The sequence below is a fragment of the Thunnus thynnus genome, chromosome 19 (assembly GCF_963924715.1).
Source record: "Thunnus thynnus chromosome 19, fThuThy2.1, whole genome shotgun sequence".
Taxonomy (NCBI): Eukaryota; Metazoa; Chordata; class Actinopteri; order Scombriformes; family Scombridae; genus Thunnus; species Thunnus thynnus.
In genome coordinates, this window is record NC_089535.1 from 11,470,867 (window position 1) to 11,489,994 (window position 19,128).

The window sequence follows — 19,128 nt, forward strand, 5'->3', positions numbered from 1 at the left end:
AGTGAATGTACTAATGAGCTACTGCTTTCCTTTTACAGGACTCTAAGGTTCTCTCCTACCCTACTTAGGCCATATTCAGACCAAATCAGGCATTGTAAAGAAAACAGTCAGACCTGGCATTCATTTGAATGGGGGTAGTGTGTTTAGGCTGCAAGGGTTTTGGCAAGAAAGGTGAACCAGAATAAACTTTTGGAGAAACACAACCTGACGTCACTCTGTGGCGGCCAATCACAGCCGGCGATCAGACTGATCAGAGCTGTACAACCCTGCCATGAGGGAGTACAGAGATGTTTCTAGAAGGAGGGGAGGACATTTCTCTTCGTTCGATAACGTTAAAAGTAAAATTAGGCTTTGCTGACGGCTTCAACACTCATTTTAAAAAAAGACAAGAAAAAGAGAGAGAGAGAGCAGCTGTGGTTGAGCGAGCTAGAGAGTGAGCGATCAGAGGGAGCGGTGGTAAGGAGAAAGCTGGTGAATCAGATAAATAAAATGTTATTTTCTGATTGTTTCACAGTGGTTACATTCTAGAGCCCAAATAAACACACCCACACCCCCACACACCTCTGTACAACCCTGCGGCAGTGCACCGCAACGCTTGATTTGGTCTGAATACGGCCTTAGACTGATGGCAACCTCAAACCAGTAGACTGAGACACACAAAGCAGGTATTAGTCATGCTGTTGGTAAACACAACTAATAAAAGACATATGTAACTACACTGAAAAGCAGCTACAGCACAAGTAGTTTGCAAGCATGCGTCCTGTCAGGTTAGAGCTTTTTGTTGAGGGTGTTATCTTTTGTCTTGCTCGACTGGATGAACCACAGCATGTACGGACCAGCTCATCGCCTGTATTTACTTTTCTCTCACCAATGTTTCATAAACTTAATAATGAATTATATAGGAAACAACAGAAAATACATTCGAAAAACAGTTTGAACTCTAACCTAATGTGTCATGTGTTTTCTCTTTCATGTACACAGAACTTGAAAGTCCTGCTCCTCAGTATCTGTTTCAGCTACATAGCTTGAATGAATGACATTCCCCATTGCTCTGGCATTTTACTTCAGAGAAGTTTCACAGTACGTCACAAAGAAGCATCTTTTCTTAGTAATGATGCCTATCTTATGTTAACACATTAAGCATGTGGCCCAGCAGCAACTGGAATCCCAATTGGGGAGGAGGACTGGTCAAACAGTTACCTAAAATAGTTTTCCATCTTCCGCTGGTTAGTGAGTCATGAGTTCCTTTGAAAAACAGTGTCATCTGCGTTCAAAGGTACACAGAGGAGCGATTTGCCATCTTAGTTTCACCCATGCAGTTATGACGACTTACACATTTGTTCAAACACAAACGGTGACACGTACATGCTCGGATGCCCACACTCATGCGCTGTCACCTGTCCTACATTGTCTGCTATGCTGCTATATGTGCAGTTATGATGCATGTGGAGACCTACAGGGTGAAGTGAGGAATATAATGCAGAGAGAAAAAGAAACATCAATCCCATATCAGCCCTCCACTATCAACTGAATTTTTCCAAAAGGAGCTCATTAAGAAATATTTATGATCCGATTACAGCTCGATAAGAAGAGGAAACAGAAACAAGGTAAACATTTGTGGATTAAATGAGTTTTCTGTGCTACTTATTTTTGGAAAGAAAGTAAAAAGACAAGTTATTGTAACAGTAAAAAAAAAAAACACACAAATATTTAAGTGACAGGGGAAATGCATTTACATCTATTGAATTGATTTACTTTTAGATTATCCCAACTAAAAAAACTATATCCACAGTAAAAGTCAGGTTGGAGACTGCCAGGCTCTGTCCAACACAGTGTGTCCAGGATGTAGACAAAATAACAACAATGCAATACAAACTACCCTGCAGCAAATACCAATATACTGAAGCTCCTAGAGTGTTTTGTTTTTGTTGAGACTGGTGGGGGTGTTCATTCAGTTCAGTGGTAGTTTTTGGGGTTGCAGTTTGTAGTGTAAAGTAGATAACCTGTTACAGATACTGGTTCACAGTACTTAGGCGGCACTGGTTTCCAGAAAAGGTGATAAGCACTGCTTTATCTTTCTATCCAGTATCTATCTAGTTACTTCAGTTCTAAGACTCTACATAAGTGTAGACATCTTAGTTCAGCATTTAGTCATTCAGCTTGAGTTTTTTTAATTGGAGTAACTTATATTAAGTGTTTAATGTGGTTGTTGGTTAGTCACAGTTAACCTGAGGGTGGAATAAATCACATTTAGAGAAATCCAAAACAAACCTGGGATCAGCATTTCATCATGACATTAAAAACACCTACTGCACCTCAAAGATAATGAGGCAAAAGAGGAACGGAGAAGGTCACAGCTGCTTAGAGAGATTAATTGTGAGATCTTGCTGGTAATGTGAATATTTCACTAAGTGAGCGAGGCAACAGAAGGGTTAGACAAAGGGCGACTCATAAACATGTACTGCATGGCTCCCTCTCAGTGCTCTTTCCAGCTGATTGTGCTCCCGGTAAGTAGAAAATATTGCAAAACAGAAGCAAACAAAGGAGGAAACGAATGATTCAGATGACTCTCTGAATCCCTTCCTCCTCCACCTTAAAGGAGTACAATCAGTAAGAAGCAAGCACGCACACACATACAGAAAAACGATAGAAAAAAGAAGAGAATTTCCGTCACTGTCGGCAAGTTTTAGTAGTAATTAAATACTGTAGGCCCGAATGCACTGAAAGCGTCTGATGTGCGCATTTTGAAGTACACCTATTGTTTTAAATGGATCAACGTGCACTAAAAGCGTTATGAGGCGCATCGAACTGCCTTGACGCTCCGACTCTGACCTTGTTTTGATTTTGGAGTGTCAAATGAGGACCCAGCAACCAAAGCTGTTTTTTTTTCTGCAGCCGAAAAAGATACATAGCGTGAGCGAGTGACTGAAAGAGAGAGAGACAGCGTTGGTCAAACGAGGAGAGGGAGATGCAGTAGAGAGAACAAAGCAGTGAATGAGAGACATAAAACATTATTTTTTGATCGTTTCATGGCGGTTACATTCTAAAGCATGAATAAATAACCATCAAACACTCAGATGATGGAAACAGACAATTCATTTTCCCTCTTTGCATTTCTCCTTTTCACTTATTCATACTAATGCAACAGTAAATACAAAGAACATGTTGGCATTTCAAATCTGATGCCTGCAGTGTGCCATAGGGTTCATTTCCTTAACGAAAACTAAGACTAAATATGATCGTCAACAACAAGACGGTTCCGACGTCATTAAACATCAACAAAGACTATATCAACATGCGATATTGTTGACCAAAAAAGAGAGACTAAAATGTGGTTTAAAAATAAAAGCTTTGGCAAAATCTCTCTTTGCGTTGACAAAAAAAAGAGGAGACAAAATAATATAGACTGTTTGGTTTTTTTTTCTAAATACGAGCAGCAAGTACGAGTGTTGGTTAAGCAGTTGGTTCTACGGTTGTGGGTGGGTTTGCATAAATTAATAAGAAAATGTATGAATTAATAAGATGTTTAGAACAGTCTATGTGTGTGTGTGTGAGTGAGAGAGAGAGACAGACAGAGAGAGAGAGAGGCGGCACGCCACAGTTTAATACATTAATAGCAAACCCAGTTGTTGAACTGTGTTGGTTAAAAATAAATATGCAAATCAGAAAACGTTCCATGTCTGGACGAATTCCTTTAATTGATACCATCAGATCAGACACTTTCTGCAGAGCTGCATTCTTAATCATTCAACCTGTGTTTCTTTTTTTAGAAAGAACTGATAAGATAAAATCTCATGTGAAAGAAGTTTGACTAGACTGACAAAATTGATTGGTTTTGGCAGGACTAGATTGACTGAAATGTTCAATATAAATCTGATGGCTAAAAAGACTAAAACGTCAACAGTTTTCATTGACTAAAACTACACTAAATAGTTATGTTTTTCTTTGACTGACATAAGACTTAAAAACTAAAACATACTTTTAGTCAACTACAACAGGATGACATTGACTAAATATGATCAAAACTAATAAGGTCATTTGACACAGGACTAAGACTAAATGCAAAAACAGCTGACAAAATTAACACTACGCCACAGGAGCATCAAATGAGGTGCATCAAATGAGGCACATCATTTGATTATCGCTTTCAGTGCATTTGGGCTTTGTGTGTGCACCTACTGAGGCTTAACAAGCACGTAGAGATAGTTTAATGTTCCAACTTACTTCCTACTCAGCCATCATTTCTTTTTCTCAGTACAGGGAGACACACACACACACACACACACACACTTGCTGGAAATACTGTCTACACACATTTTAACTGGAAGAGCATCCTCTCCAGGGAAGAATTAATGCAATCTCCATTTATCTGCTTCTCTCTCCTCCCTTTCCCTTATCTTTTCATTTGCTCTCTCATGTCCCTAACTGCCCCCCCCCCCCCCCCCCCCCCCCCCCCGCCCCCCGCCCCACCCGCTTGATTCCTTGCAGAACTGATACATCTGCACATGCTTTCTGTGAGTACACAAACAGCTTCTATAGGCTATGGCCTTTTGGGGTGCTCAAGCTGAGAAAAGACACAAACTCGGACCGAGGTTATTTAAAGTTTGGTGGTCCGACAGAGAAAGGGGGGAGCTCGCTTTAAAGCATAGGCTATGGTGGATAATAGCTTACTTTAACCTTCAAGTTAACATGACTTAGAATTACAACATTCAGTGTAGATTTTGTGAAAATGAAATTTTACGTGCATGTGGTGTAAAAAAAAAGTAAAACATTTACAAAATGTCCACACTGTGAACCTTTGCAGTGCTTGCTTTAGACACTACTATATATATAATGTGAAGAGGAAATGAGTCAGGCAGATGATTAAAACTGATCATAAATAAACCTAAAAGCTGTTCATGAAAGCCTTAAAAACACCCCTACAATATTCCCTGCTGCAGCCCTTGAAGTCAACAAACTAAACTACAATGGAATTATGAAAATTGTAGGTTTTTGTGAACACCTCCCCTTCCCCTGGGGCAGTAGTGTTCTGTATTGTTATCCAAACTGGACCCGCCCCGGTCCGGAGCCACATGACCTGCTGCCAAGTGCCGGAAAAGTCCAATAATGTTTGGAATTCCCTCATCCGCTACACATGACTCCAATTACAGCCTGTAGGTCTGCTAGGAAAGTCTCTATTGATTGAAGCACCTTGGCACCAAAAAGGGAGGAGGGGAGGGTACTGGGTGAGACAAAGGGGACCAGGTACAAACATGCCCATGCACACACACACACACACACACACACACAGGCATGCATACACACAATGTTTAGTTGTGTTCATGTAATACATATTCAATTGAACATGATTTGCGAACACGCACGCACACACACAGAAGGCTTAGAAACAGGATTTTATGCACTGTGTAACTGAGTGAAACCTGAGAGCACTGACCACTGCTGCGCCATCACTTTCCTGCAGGAAAGAACAGAAAAAAAGTAAGAGAAAAAGAAAGAAAAGGAGGTCTCTGCCAAGTAACACATCCACGAGGCCCCGCAAATGGTCTGTGCTCAATTAAGCCCCCATTCATACTATAGTGAAATAGCTCTGGGATGGAATACAAAAATATTTTGGCTTAGCCTTCACAGTCACTCCACGGTTTTGATGGGAGTAAACATTCCTTTGTGTCAGCATAGTGTCTAACATCAATCATAATTTTATATTCGTTAGAATCTACTGACATCAAAAATACACAAAGATAATCCTTGCTGGGAAATGCGCCCTCTCAGTCATAAACAAGCACACAGACAAACGTATACACACACACACAGTCTGATAGGTGGGACAATGAACAAGGGGCTACCCGCCATCCTAATTTTCTTGTTCTGACACACTGCTAGGGGCAGAGGTTTAGCTCCTCTCTTCACACCATCGTATGAAATAAAAAAAAGTGCAAAAAGGGAAAGGGGAGGGGAGGGAAAGGAAAGGAAAGGAAGGCAGGACTTGCTGGGGATAAAAAAGCCACAGTCGAGGAAAAGAATGCCGTTGGTTGGTGGCTCGGTCAGCATTAAAAATAGCTGCCAGAAAAGCAGGGAGGCTGGAGGTTGGGGGGAGATGGAGAGTGGGGAGCGTGGAAGAACAGAGGTAGAAGACAGTAGTTTATTATATAAAACCATTCATCCCTCATGCTTCTCTACTGTCCCCAGATGGCTAACAGACCCATATAGCCACATGTGACTCATTGCATAAAACTAGCCTGCCTATGGAGACTTTACTAAGAATTCAATAAGCTCCCGAGGAGAACTTAAAGCTCTTGAGGCTGACTGCTGAGGTGTTAAACAATTGTGTTGTGTGTGCTCGGTCCAAGCATGTGATTATACAAAGATTGTTGTTTTTTTTTCTGTGAATACCTTGGGTGTTTGCATGATTAGGCTATTAACAATTCTGCATGTACATTAGCTTATATCTGAGAGTCATATGTAAGAAAAGAGAGAGGGACATGGCTATATAGCATGTGTGACAGTTAGCAGCAGGCTAGAATTAAGCTGGCCTGTAATTAGAATCAGCCATTTGGAAACCTCTGTACTAGTGACTCATACATTCTGTCTAAACACTGTTGCCCAGCCACCACCAATGATACTTCATTCAAGCCAGCACCCACCTCTCATCCCACACGGTAGTTACAGACGGACACACAACCTGTAACTAGTCCGGGTGTCTGCTCACGTCATCCCATCGCTGTCACATTTTCACCTCCCAGTTGAGCCCAGCTGATGCCGCCATGCAGTCTCCCCCCCCCACCCCCCAAGCAGTTATACCCCCTTTTATTGCCTGATAAATTCACTATACCACCCAGTCTGACATTCCTATATATGTGGATGAAACAGCTGGGACTTTGTAATATTTTACGGGGGATTTAATTCATTGTCTCAGTAGCAGACTAAAGCCAGGAACTTTTTTCAGTTCTGAATTGTGTGTGACCCAGGAAGTAACAAGCATATTCACCAATGTAGTAGCCCCACACGCTACATGCTCTGACCAAGAACCTGAACAACTCATTACATAATTATGTCACGTGACCAAACTCAGATGTGTCACCTTGGGTTGGGCATCGAGAACCAGTTCCAAAATTCAAATTCCAAAGGGATCATTAACAAATTTTAATTTCGATTCTGCTCATCAGTTCCTAAACACAACATAACCCTTTACTATTACAAACAAAGGCTACATATCTGCCAGGACTTGTCTATGTCACGCATCAACGCAACAGCATGTCGATTTGTTTAGATACGAGCTAACATGCGTGGATAATGTCACATCAGTAGTGAAAGATGGGCTGCTGTAAACGCTAAAAAGTGTGGCTTCACTTTAGGGAAGAAAACGACAACAAGGCAAAGTGCAATGCATGTTGGGAAGCTAATTAGCTCAGGTTGCACAACAAATCTGACCAAACATTTAATGTAAAGACAGCATGACGTTGATCTAAAAGACTAAACAGTGTTTGACGTCTTGCTGTCTCCGAGCCTGAGTATGTCATCAGCTAGTAGAGCGAGGGACACCTCGCCACGACACATAAGTTACTGTATTCCTGTTGTCAAGATGTAGCTTTTCTTTTGTTGACTTTTTCTCGTTGTTCAGCAACATACAGGAACTCCCCAGCTGTATTCAGACTAAAAACAGTCCTGTGTAAAACAATACAAAACAAGTCCGGTTGGAGTAACAGATTGTTGCGTTTAAAGGCTGATCAGAAAAACACAGCAAAGCAGTTTGAAATAATCACAGACCGGATTTTTCAGCTGCAACCCTGTCTACTAGTGCACACATGTGAAACACTTCTGTGCGAACTGGCCTTTACAGTAACAGCAGCAGAGTCATAGTAAACGCTTAAAAGAATTACGATGTTTTTGTTACCTAAACATTTGACCTCTTTTAAGCAGAATCTGAATTGATAGAATTCAAACGATGCCCAGCTCTAGTTACACCAAAATCCCATTATCATGCAATACTGATGACCAGGTACTCATTGTGTGTGTCGCAATATGGAAAAACAAGAACACGGAGATAAAATATCTTCATTTTCATTGGACTGAGAAGGAGTTGCACAAGACTTCAGCTTGCCAGTCTCATTCGGGAACTGCTATTGTTTCTGTGTGATCAGCATAGTTATCGGAAAAAATGGCCAGTGAATAATTGTCTTTATTATCATGAGATAAATATCATTACTTTTCGAAATTGCGAACAAATCGTCTCTCACAGGCAGTTAAAAATGTCTCAATCAATGACTCCCACTCTAACTACAGAAAAGACTGCTATTATATTACACAAACCTTTACTCATGTCATTCCACAAGACAGTTAAGATTATTCTTTGTTAATGGGAATTATTCTCCAACTGTCAGGAAAAGCCAAAATCTCTGTTTTCTTGGTTGGTTCAAAAGTGAAGATCATCCACAATATGTCATGTGCACAGTAGGAGGCAAGTAAAACTTCATACCATTTCGACTGACATACATTTGGCATGATGTACACTTTGTTGATTCCATACATAAACACACAACACATTACCTAACCCTATGGAATCAAAACATAAAATGTATCAGTCTTAGGACTGAGAACAGCTACACCACTATACTGCACTTATATGTTAAGAAAGTAGACTCACCATCCACTGCTTGCCTTAGAACCTGAAGTTTCCTCTGTCTCTCCTTGATCCTGTCATAGGCACCAGGGAGGCCCGAGCCTACAGACAGGGCTGAGTGGTGATGAGGCTTCCTACTCTTCAGCCCACCAAACTCGGGGTAGCGAGAATCCCTCTCCCTGGACGCCCTCAAGGGCGATTTGTGCCTTCCTATGGAGTGGGTACTTAAGGCAGTGCTGCCTCTCCGTGCATCCTCCAAGGCCCCGAAGCGAATAGCTTCTGGGTCGATACAAGCCAAGTCCACAGAGGAAGCCCAGGTCTTCCTGGCCTGACTTGGCCTCGGGTCTCCGCTGTGGAAGGGTAATGACCTCCGGTCCAGTTCAACAGGCCGGCCCTTTTGCTGGGGGTGAAGGGGGTGAAGATAGGGATAGGAGTGCTGGTGTGGGAGTGAGGGGGGTTTGGGGTAGAGTTCTGTGGGGGATTCAGAGTTGTGATGATAGTCAGACATGGAATACTGTAGGGCTGCCCCATCATCCCCCTTCAACAGGTCCTGGATTGGCAGGGAGCCCATGGAACGACTGAGGCCCCGGTTGAGAGACGCCTGTTCCTGAGTCCTGGCTCGGTAGCGCTCCAGAACCCTGGGGGCGGCACTCCTCCCTGAGAACAGGAGAGAAGCAGAGTTTTGTTAAACCATGACCAGACCAAATTTTAATTTTGAATACTTACAAAGTAAAACCACTAAGAAGGTATTCAAAAAGAAAATAAACCTGATTGCAAACGGATTCTTAGATTATTTCTTACTTCATAAATGTTTTTCATTATTTCATGTTTTAAAACAGACATTATGAGACATAATGTGAAATATACTTCAAATGGAACCATTCCCAGTGGATAATACACACTAGCCTTACATGATGTGATATTTATGATGAGAGGAGGGATTAACAAGGATTTTGATTTCAGTAAATGCAGTACGCTTCATTATGCCTACGTGCCTCTCAAACCTGGCATCCAGTTCTAACAGCATCAGCATGTCATGGCTCGTTAACACGGCACTGTCGGCTTTTTCTCCTTGGCTCTCATACCCCGACTTGGCTTTAAACAGACTGAGCACCTGCAGCAGGCCTCTCATGGCCTCTCCACTGAAATACTTACTGCTGACATCCAGCAACAGTTACTGAAATTTAGTAACTGATTTACTTAGTGGGCATATGTCCTCAAATTTCCTAAAAATCAGTCACAATAAGAGATACAGTACATACAATATATTATGACACTGCTTGTCTAACATCTAATAGTCTCTGCAGTTCCCTTCCAGCTGTTTTGGGACCAGGTGCCTTGTTACAGAAACTTCTTAACTTTGTTAAGAAAGATTTCACAAATCTCAGGATCCATATTTTGTTTATATTCTTTATATTTTCTTTAAATTCAATTAAATTCATTAAAATGGATGGTGGGTGGATGGATCAGATGGCATTCAGTTATAATAAGTAGCAGCAGTAGGACATTTCTGACATGTAGCAGCCATTAGTGGCAAATAAAAGTAATTGATTTGTAAAGTAAACCAACAGCAGCACAAGGAAAATGAAGAAAAATGGCATGCTGCTCTTGACCTTAAGGTGTACCTACTCTTTGTGCAGACAGTCTGATGTCTTTAGTAGCCTCTTTTCCCCCGTTAATTAAGACAAACAATACAGCATAATGTGCTACAATAACTAATGATTTCTGGCACACGCGTCCAGCCCACCTATCATCATGTCTTTCTTAAATCTGAATAATGAATGTTGCTTTCTCTTCCATAAATTTGAAATATGCCTTTCCAGACAAGCTGTCACCGGAAGAGTTTATCTATGTCTTTTGTTTTTAGAGAGAAAGAAATAAATACAAGGCAAACATGTGCATGAGCGAGAGCAGAAACAAGAGGAAGAGATGTAGAAATGAGAGAGCACAGGGAGATGTTAAGTCCTGTAAAAACGCTGCATGTGGCGGTTTAATCTACAAAGCATATGCTTGGTCTTAACAGGGAAACACATCAAAGACAGACAGGCTGTCTTCCAAGAACTCAGGGAAACATAAATGGACTAGCTTGAGCAAATTTTTTATACCCCCCCCCACTCCCCAACAATATATTTTTGAGTCCAAGTTTTTCAGCTAAAACTTGAGTGGTGTTGCCATCGAATGGACTACAGCAATGAAGAAATGGTGACATAAAATATCCAACAAAAAAAAAAAAAAAAAAGAGAGACAATAACCGAGTTCCCCTAGCAGCAATTACAACTTGGAATCACTGGAATACAGGAGGGGAGAGAGCCGCTCCTTGAAAAGAAAGACGCTTAAGAACTGAGTAATACTCTTTGCATGTACTTTCCCTAGGGCTGGCTGGTGCTCAACCAGGGAAACAAAGCACTGATACAAACAGCAGACCAGCAGCTTCACTGGTGACTCCAAAATATGCATCTGTAATCAATGCCATGCCGTGCTTACATAATCGGGACGATGGCCATGTTTGTGCTCTCCTCTCCTTTCCATGGCCTGGAAAAATGCCGGAGTTCTCTCAGAAACCACTGGGAAGATTTGGTCATATTTTCCTGAATTAAATCCGATTCGAGGTTGCTGTATGTTGCTCCTCGTCTACTTTCGGTTCTTTCCCACACACTCAGAAAGTTGAGGATGCAAAGTGATGAATGGCTTGACAACCAGGCGAGGCATTTACATCTAATTAGGTAACTCAAATGTAAACATCTTCGCATAAAACACATAAACAGTATATCCGACCACACTCGGTCACGGCCTCGGTGTATCGTTTTAAAGGAAGAACAGATAATGTACTCTCTTGACCTAAATATACAAACTATTTCAACATTATTATCTTATACTAATCTCGGATCTAGTGATTTGTCCTGCTTCCTGACTATGTGTCACTAATATGAAGATTACACAGAAAATGTGTTAAAATAGGTCATAAAACTGAGCATGGCCTGATTTTACCAATTTAAAGACTTAATAGAAAGCAGCCGCCTTTGTCATGAGCCATTGGCAGCCAAGAAATCTCAATCAATGCATAAATAAATGACTTTTTCTACACCGCTGAAAAAGTTCCCTTTGACGGCACACTGAGCAAATACAGCCCTAGTTGCTCTGTGTTCAGTGTGTCAGCGTCAGTTCGTCTTACCTGAGGGTAAACCTTTGCCCCTCAGCCTCTCCCGAATCTCCTTACTCCGCTCCGGAAGAGACTCTCTATCAGTCAGCAGACCGTCCAGCTGCGGGAAAGACAGAGGGAGTGGAAGTTAGAGAGAAAGAAAAATAAAGAGCGAGGGTGAAAAAAAAAGCAGGAGGGTGAGAGGAGGGGAAAAAAAAAAACATAAGTTAGAGGGTCATTCCTCCTGAGAGTCATCCATCCTGAAATCATGTTCTATCAGCATGAGACCCATTATCTGTTGTGCCATTCAACTAACTTACTGCGCTTTGACAGAGCAGATAAGCCTTTCAACCGACACTTAACTGGAAAAATGTTTGCAATGAAGGCTTTCTGGCAAACATCTTCAATAAAAATATAGAAAAAATAAGACAGGAATGTTGTATTTGACCTACATAAGTAAAAGTACGTACCTGGGAAAGGCTGCCCAGTACCAAGCGGACCAGTTTCCTGATATAAGAGAAGGGAGGGTCACAACTGGAGTTTCTGATGTGTTTGCTGCAGATGTCCAGCACCGTGCGCATCGACATTCGACTCACTGTAACATCATCACACATGTTGAGAAGTAGGCTGTTTAGGTGTTCCCCCAACTTCATAGGCTACATGGTAAACAGAAAAGAAAGACAGTTACTATACAAACAGTGACAACAGCAGTATAGTACATACTGTAAAAGTGACAAGAAGCTCTGTTGATATCTCTCAATCTGGTATCCTTATTAGCATGTTAACTTCCATTGTGTTCAGATGAGGAGGCACAAACCCATCACCAACTTTTAAACAACCATCTACTACATCTTCTCAGATTAAAAGGCTAAAGTTAAATGTCAAGAAATGTTAATTACTTGGCTTTATCCATCATTAACAGGACATACACTGACATTAGAACAAAGACATGAAATTTGTTAATTTACTGGAAAAGTGCAGACATTTCAAGCTACGTTAGTGGCGTGACTGAATGCTTGCAAAACTAATGACATCCCCTCAGCCTCAGCTGTACTTTCTGTTTACTGTTAATGAGCAAGATAGCATGCTAAAAATACCCTGTGAACATAGTAAACAGTATAACTGCCAAAACCACAGCCTGTTAGCATTGTCTTTTTTTTTTTGCAAGCTAGCATGCAGATGTTAGCAGGCTCCCAGAGCTGCTAGCATGGCTGTGGACTCTTGTTAGCATGCAATTTGACAAACACACCACTGAGATTGGGGTGGTGATGCTGACTTTAATTCATTATCACCACTACATAATCTCTTTTTTAGTAGTCTTCTCAATAATTCTCAAATGATCTTTCTGAAATAGTACTATAATACATTGGTTTAATATGTAGAGTGTAGTGGATGTGATCAGATTTTCAGTTTCCTCTTCACAGTGATGTCATTTTTGTCCACACTACATAAAGCAGGCTGTGGGTATAGAGCTGGCACTGTAAGTGAAAACAAACATGGTGGGTAAAGGGTCATAAAGCGTCTGCACAACCAGTGTATCCTCTTTATTTCAGGAGGAAAGGACTGTCTTTTATGACCCTTATTTACTCGCAGTAGAAACAATGGCATGCTTTTGGCCCAGTATTTGTTACTCTTTTTTCAGCTGCTATGAGCAACTCCTTCATGGATGTTGGAAGCATTATGACTGGTGAGAGTGGGTGGAGCTTGATCCTTTCAGTGAGGCGAAGTGGATGGCACACTTGAATGACTCATCATGTCTAACCAGTGGGCGGTGCTTTCTCACACAATGTGAGCACACTGTACAGATAGTGTTTACACCTGGCTGACTCTTACTGAGATATAAACGCACTGAGAGCGAGACCATCCCCAGAGGTCTTGTAGATACTAACACATTCCAGAGAGGATTTAGAGCTTGCACCTTTTCTTATCCAGATTAGATTACCAGATAACATAATGTCTGTCTCGTGGTTATGAGGCATTTGGGCTGTATATAATTACATATATTAAAAAGTTGTATTTGGCCCAATACTAGTTCCTGCAAGGGTACAATCCATCTTCTGATTTGGCCGATGTTACTTGAACCTTGATTTATGTGTGACGCCAAAATCACCAACATACCAAGATACTGTTACACCTTGACAAAAATGTACTCTGGGTGTGGACCACATTTATTTAACATGCTGGCGAGGGTTCTAGTTAAAACACTGACAGAAGACACCGCTTTGTATTCCCAAGTGATGTTGATATGTTAGCATCCTGTTTCGTAATGCCTGTCTAGTCTGTTCAACACCGTTTGAAATGCTTGATGTAGTGAAAAGGTGAATTTTTTGGTAAGAAAAGTTTTTTGAACACATTTATAGTCAACAACATGAGTCTTTATTACACTTTATAAGTGTAAATAAGGTTACATCTTATCGCCACGCCTATCCATGTGGAAGAAAGTATCTGTAGTAATGAGTTTACCTGACTTTGGGGGATTTCATAGTCTGCTCCCCAGAACAGGGTCATCCCCAGAGAGTACATGTGCATCTGTGAAAAAGAACATCACTGAATACAACAACAAGAAAAGGGAAAAGGAATGGTGAACACACAAAGATGAGGAATGTAAAGGTTTCGTTTCACCGAGATGAACTAGGTATTAAATCTTACTAAAATAAGTCTCATTATGTCCAGTATGTCTGATTCTATTCTGAGAGAGAGAGAAACCGAGACAGTCTAAAGTGTAATAACTGCTGTAGTGAAAAGTTGAATTTGTTCTTATTTGGAAAGGAAAAAGACAGGGGCTTTCAGCCTAAATCCAAGAACATTTTTCCATTTTCCTTTACTTATTACTCTGCTCTCATTTCTTGGGAGAGAAATCACTTCCCCTGAATGTTGGGCTTGGTAGAGGAAAGAATAATTCAGGGATTGCCAAAGAATGCAACATAGCCTTCAAGGTCTTTTAGGAACAGAGCTCAGGCACAAATTTAAAGACACACTCACACTTTCAGAAAATGTGGAAATTTAAAAGCCGCCCCTTGAAAGCAAAAATAATACCTCATATGTTGAAAAAGTGAAAGGAAAACTGTGGCACTCGCAGCTGACGTATATTTACCCACAGTCTCTGATAATGACAGAAACAGATTATATTTTCTACACTGAAATAACTCAGCTGGGGAGACGGGCCCAGGGCTGGAAAACTGACTCAGCACAAAACTGTGTTGAGGTCTGTGGGACCGTGCCAGAGACGAGAATCCAGTCATGCAAGCTTTTAGCTCTTCTACCAGAGGGCCACAGTCGAATAGAGGGGGTGTGGTTCTGTATATATGTAAAAAAAAAAAAAGGGTTGTGCATACCAGGAGATAATAAAGTTGTCACAGCTTCAGATATGAATTGCAACTGGACAAGGAGAGGAGATCGGCGAACAATTAATATGCATGGTCAGAGTTTTATGTTGTCCTGTTTTTCAGGCAATTAAACTTATTTTAACACCTCAACAACAAAAGGTTTCAACACCCTTAAAGGGACACAGCCACAGGAACACAAAGCCTGTTTGAATACAATATGTCTGTGGTGACAGATGCAACAACTTGTTTGTATTCCTTGTATTTGCATTTTGCAGTTTTACACGCCACTTGTCTTGCCCTTAAAACTCAGAGCACTACAAGAGGCACTGATTGAGACCAATAAAATAAAATCCGCAGAAATATGCAAAAAATATTCACTGGTGATGGATTTATGGATTAGCCTATTACAGAATGTTAATGTATTAGTTGTATTGCCAAACTGTGACATGCAGAAATTTTTAAAACTGTGTCAAATCTTCTCTATACCCAAATAAAACAAACAGTAAGAGAATGAAATGACAACAGCTTCATTAAGGGACTCAATAGGCGACCGTATAAGACTGTTTAGACCGGACACTTCTGAGAAATGAAATGAATGTGTGGTTTAAACTACAAGTTATCACCAGGATTTTGCTGAAACAGGTACGCTAATTAACACAATATTTGGGAAAAGGTGATAGTACACACACCAGTGAAGCATTAGAAAACGCAGACTAAACAACTTGTTAAGTATCTCAATGTTTATACCTTCTCTATGTCAGAGATGGAAGTCAAGGAGGCCCCTTCCAGGACCTCTGGAGCTGTGAAGGCTCTTAAGTCCTGCTGGGTGACATACTCGTCTGTGAATGAGATGTTGCCAGAGGGCATGAGCAGGAGGGACCAGGGAGAGATGATGAAGCCCATGGCTGCAGGGTCTGTAGGGGGAGAGGGGGGAGGACAGACAATTCAACCATGTCAGATAACATCAGGAACCAAAACAGGAAGAACAAATACAACATCATCTTCCATTATTTAGCCACTGTCATTCATGCACATACAGTGTTAAAGTAAACTCAGCTTGATAGAGGCATCAAATTTTTTCCTGAGCATTTACAGCCTGAATGCAGCAACTATAGACATATACATCTACGGTGGATGTTTTTCGCTCAGGCTTTGGCGTTTATGGAAATTCAAGATGATTGAAGTAAACAAAAACATATGTTGCTTTCTTAGCCTGCAAGAAAATAACTGTTGAGGCATAGAAGCAGAAAGGAATGGCTACACAGCGTAATTCTCTTTTCCTACAAAGCCACAGCCAGCGCTATGGTTAGAGAACGTTTTAAAAATATACAAAGGAATGTTTGAGCAGCGCTGCAAAATTCTTTTCTTTGACTGATACTTTAACTGAGAGAGGAGCAGAGAGACGTACAGAGGAACTGGATTTGAGGCACCAAATATCTGCTTTCAAAAGCTGGAATTTACTAAGTAAATATAAGTTTCCTGTTTAAAACTTCTGTGACCGTTTGGAGATCTTACTCGAAAGTAGACTGGGTTACTAGGTGTATCCCACACAAATCTTTTTTTTTTTCTCTGGATAAGTAATAATAGAGCTTAGCAGAAGTGCATGACTCAGCCTGAGTAGATTTGTTTCTTGACAGATAACATATTAATCAACAGTTTCAATAAACTGTAGATACATGCCAGCTGGTGTTTGACTGTTAAACCTGATAGAAATTTAAAATGTCAAAATATGACTTGGGAATACACTATCTGATTCCCTGCTGACTTCAAAGGACAGCTCATTGTACTACTGTAAGTTCCTTATCTTAAAACAATGCAGTCTGTAATTCTGATAAGCTGCTATCTGAGTTATCAGGGACAAGAACAAAAAAAAAAAAAAGAGGTCGTCCTCTAAAAGTGGATGCTTACAGACTGTACGGTATACCATGCATTCAATTCCACAAAAAAAACATGCTATTAGAGTGACAGGCTGTCAGATGTAACGCAGTAGATGGCCTTGGCAGAGTACCAAACACAGGAGCGGGAAAACAAACATCAGACAGAGAAACACACGAGTGTAGAAGACGCCGGTTTCTATATATACTTAAATAATCTGTAGATGGAGGCAAGAGAGGGGATTCCTTTGAGAAATCAAAAAATATTCACACGTTGCTTGTTCAAATAAAATCATTCTTATGCAAACATAACTAACCGCTACTGTTTGCACACAGGAAAAGAGAAGTGCTGGTGGTTTATTGTTTGACAATGTGAGTCTATTCACACTATTTGAAAAAGTACTTGAAACGTCTGTCATGTAAAGGATGTCTGAGTCAGTTTTACATTAGGAAACATCCTGGCACTCACTTTCACTACACCCCTGAAACAAATTAAATCTACGGTATGAAATTTACTACAAATTTTAAATCTGCTTCAGAAAAACAAAGAAATTGACTTTTATTTGTTTTTATGGGGGTTCTTTTTTTAGTATAAACCAGTAAAAACTACACTTTTCTATTATTTCATCATCTAACAATTTTAAGTGTGAATGGTTGCTGGTATTAATCCACTCTGTCTTGGTAAACTTGCTCCTTTACATAACTCAGTGACTACAGTATATAATAGCTGGTTCCGACATCTGCTCTTCAATTTTTAGCTTCACTCAGCCGTCTAAAACTGTACATGTGAGACCACAGTTTACTCAGAATGGCAACACAATTACACACTCAAGTAAAAAGAAGAATGTGTTAACAATCACAGGAGCACAATGCCATGTAAGGATTAAAAATAAAATTATCTAAAATACTTCAAGAATCCAACCTTGTACATTGTCCTTAGTATGTCCAGAAGACTATCTCACAAGTGTTAATGACATTTTTACACATTCATCTTGTAATAAATGTAACCTCAGCATCAAAAGCATATTTTCAGACCAAACTGATAAGAGCAAATTCTTGCAGCATGCCAGAATTGTCTACAATGAAACCAGTCAGCAAAACTGGAAGTCAAACTGGTTTATGCGGGAATGCATACAACAAATCCCACTGCTTCATGGAAATTCACACGGTCAATAGTGAACAGTTTAAATGACACAATTATCACATCCAACACAATCAGGTACACTGGAGTTTCCTATGAAATTAGGCACCACCCGAACAACGCAGAGGGCACTGCTGACTCATATCCTGTCCTACGTCTCCAGAGTTAAAACCCCCCCTTAGTCACCCGTAGTTTCAGTTTATTTAAGTGACAAAAAACTTTGGAGTGGAGCGGTCTTATCTCGTCCTGCCTTCAAGGACAGGCACATCTACAGGCACGAATGACTCACTAAAATGATTGAAGCACGAGATGCGGAACTTGGGTGATTCAGTACAAGTAAAAGTTTGCATATTTGCCAGGTCGTTTGTGTGACAGAACTGGTAAATTAAAAGGCTAGATCAACTCAAGGGATCGGGATACAAGAAGAGTCTTTCCCAGCCCCTTCATTTACAAAAAGCTGTGGTGACAGATTTAGAGAGTAGGCTGTTCAACAGGTAGAACACAAGAAAATATGCAAGACAAATAAACATGAACTGTGTTTTGTGTGTGTGTGTGTGTGTGTGTGTGTGTGTGTTTCGCAGATTGGATTCCACATATTCATACCTTTGTGAAAGAGTTCTTGGAGGCTCTCCGCACTCTGGCTGAGCACTGCCCAGACCTCCTCCTCCTGGAGCGGGCCTCCTCGGACCTCCAAGGCTTCTGCCAGAGACACATGCATCTTCCCTGCGCAAGCGGAGAAAAAAAAAAAAAAGATCATGTGATAAGTGATTTACAACAGAGAATAATACACCGAAATCCACCCGCATAAATCCCCAAAATTTCAACCATAATTTAGAGACAAGGGCAGATGCTTTTCTTGGCCTTTACTGTACCTTTTGTTTGTTGTCTGTTTCTAGTTAATTTAGTTGAGAATTATAATCACAACACAATTCTGTGTGAATCCACGCCTCACTTGTCCTGACTGGCCCGACACTCTAGGATGAAAGCAAATAAGCCCACATTGCCGTATCACAACAATAACCTCAAGCTTT

At 40.7% G+C, this 19,128-nt stretch overlaps 1 protein-coding gene across 5 annotated transcripts in view; it reads right to left on the reverse strand.

The window, feature by feature from the left end:
• The window catches only part of ptpn13 (protein tyrosine phosphatase non-receptor type 13), a 48,986-nt gene that overhangs the window by 23,397 nt on the left and 6,461 nt on the right, over window positions 1–19,128 (reverse strand). For all 5 annotated transcript variants that reach the window (XM_067573501.1, XM_067573503.1, XM_067573504.1 and 2 more), the window contains exons 2-7: window positions 18,701–18,820; window positions 15,830–15,996; window positions 14,220–14,285; window positions 12,227–12,412; window positions 11,790–11,877; window positions 8,642–9,274 (exon numbers count right to left, since the gene is read on the reverse strand). In XM_067573501.1, the coding sequence (XP_067429602.1) occupies window positions 8,642–9,274; window positions 11,790–11,877; window positions 12,227–12,412; window positions 14,220–14,285; window positions 15,830–15,996; window positions 18,701–18,815 (1,255 nt within the window). In that variant the 5' untranslated portion in view covers window positions 18,816–18,820. The remainder of the gene's footprint in view (window positions 1–8,641; window positions 9,275–11,789; window positions 11,878–12,226; window positions 12,413–14,219; window positions 14,286–15,829; window positions 15,997–18,700; window positions 18,821–19,128) is intronic.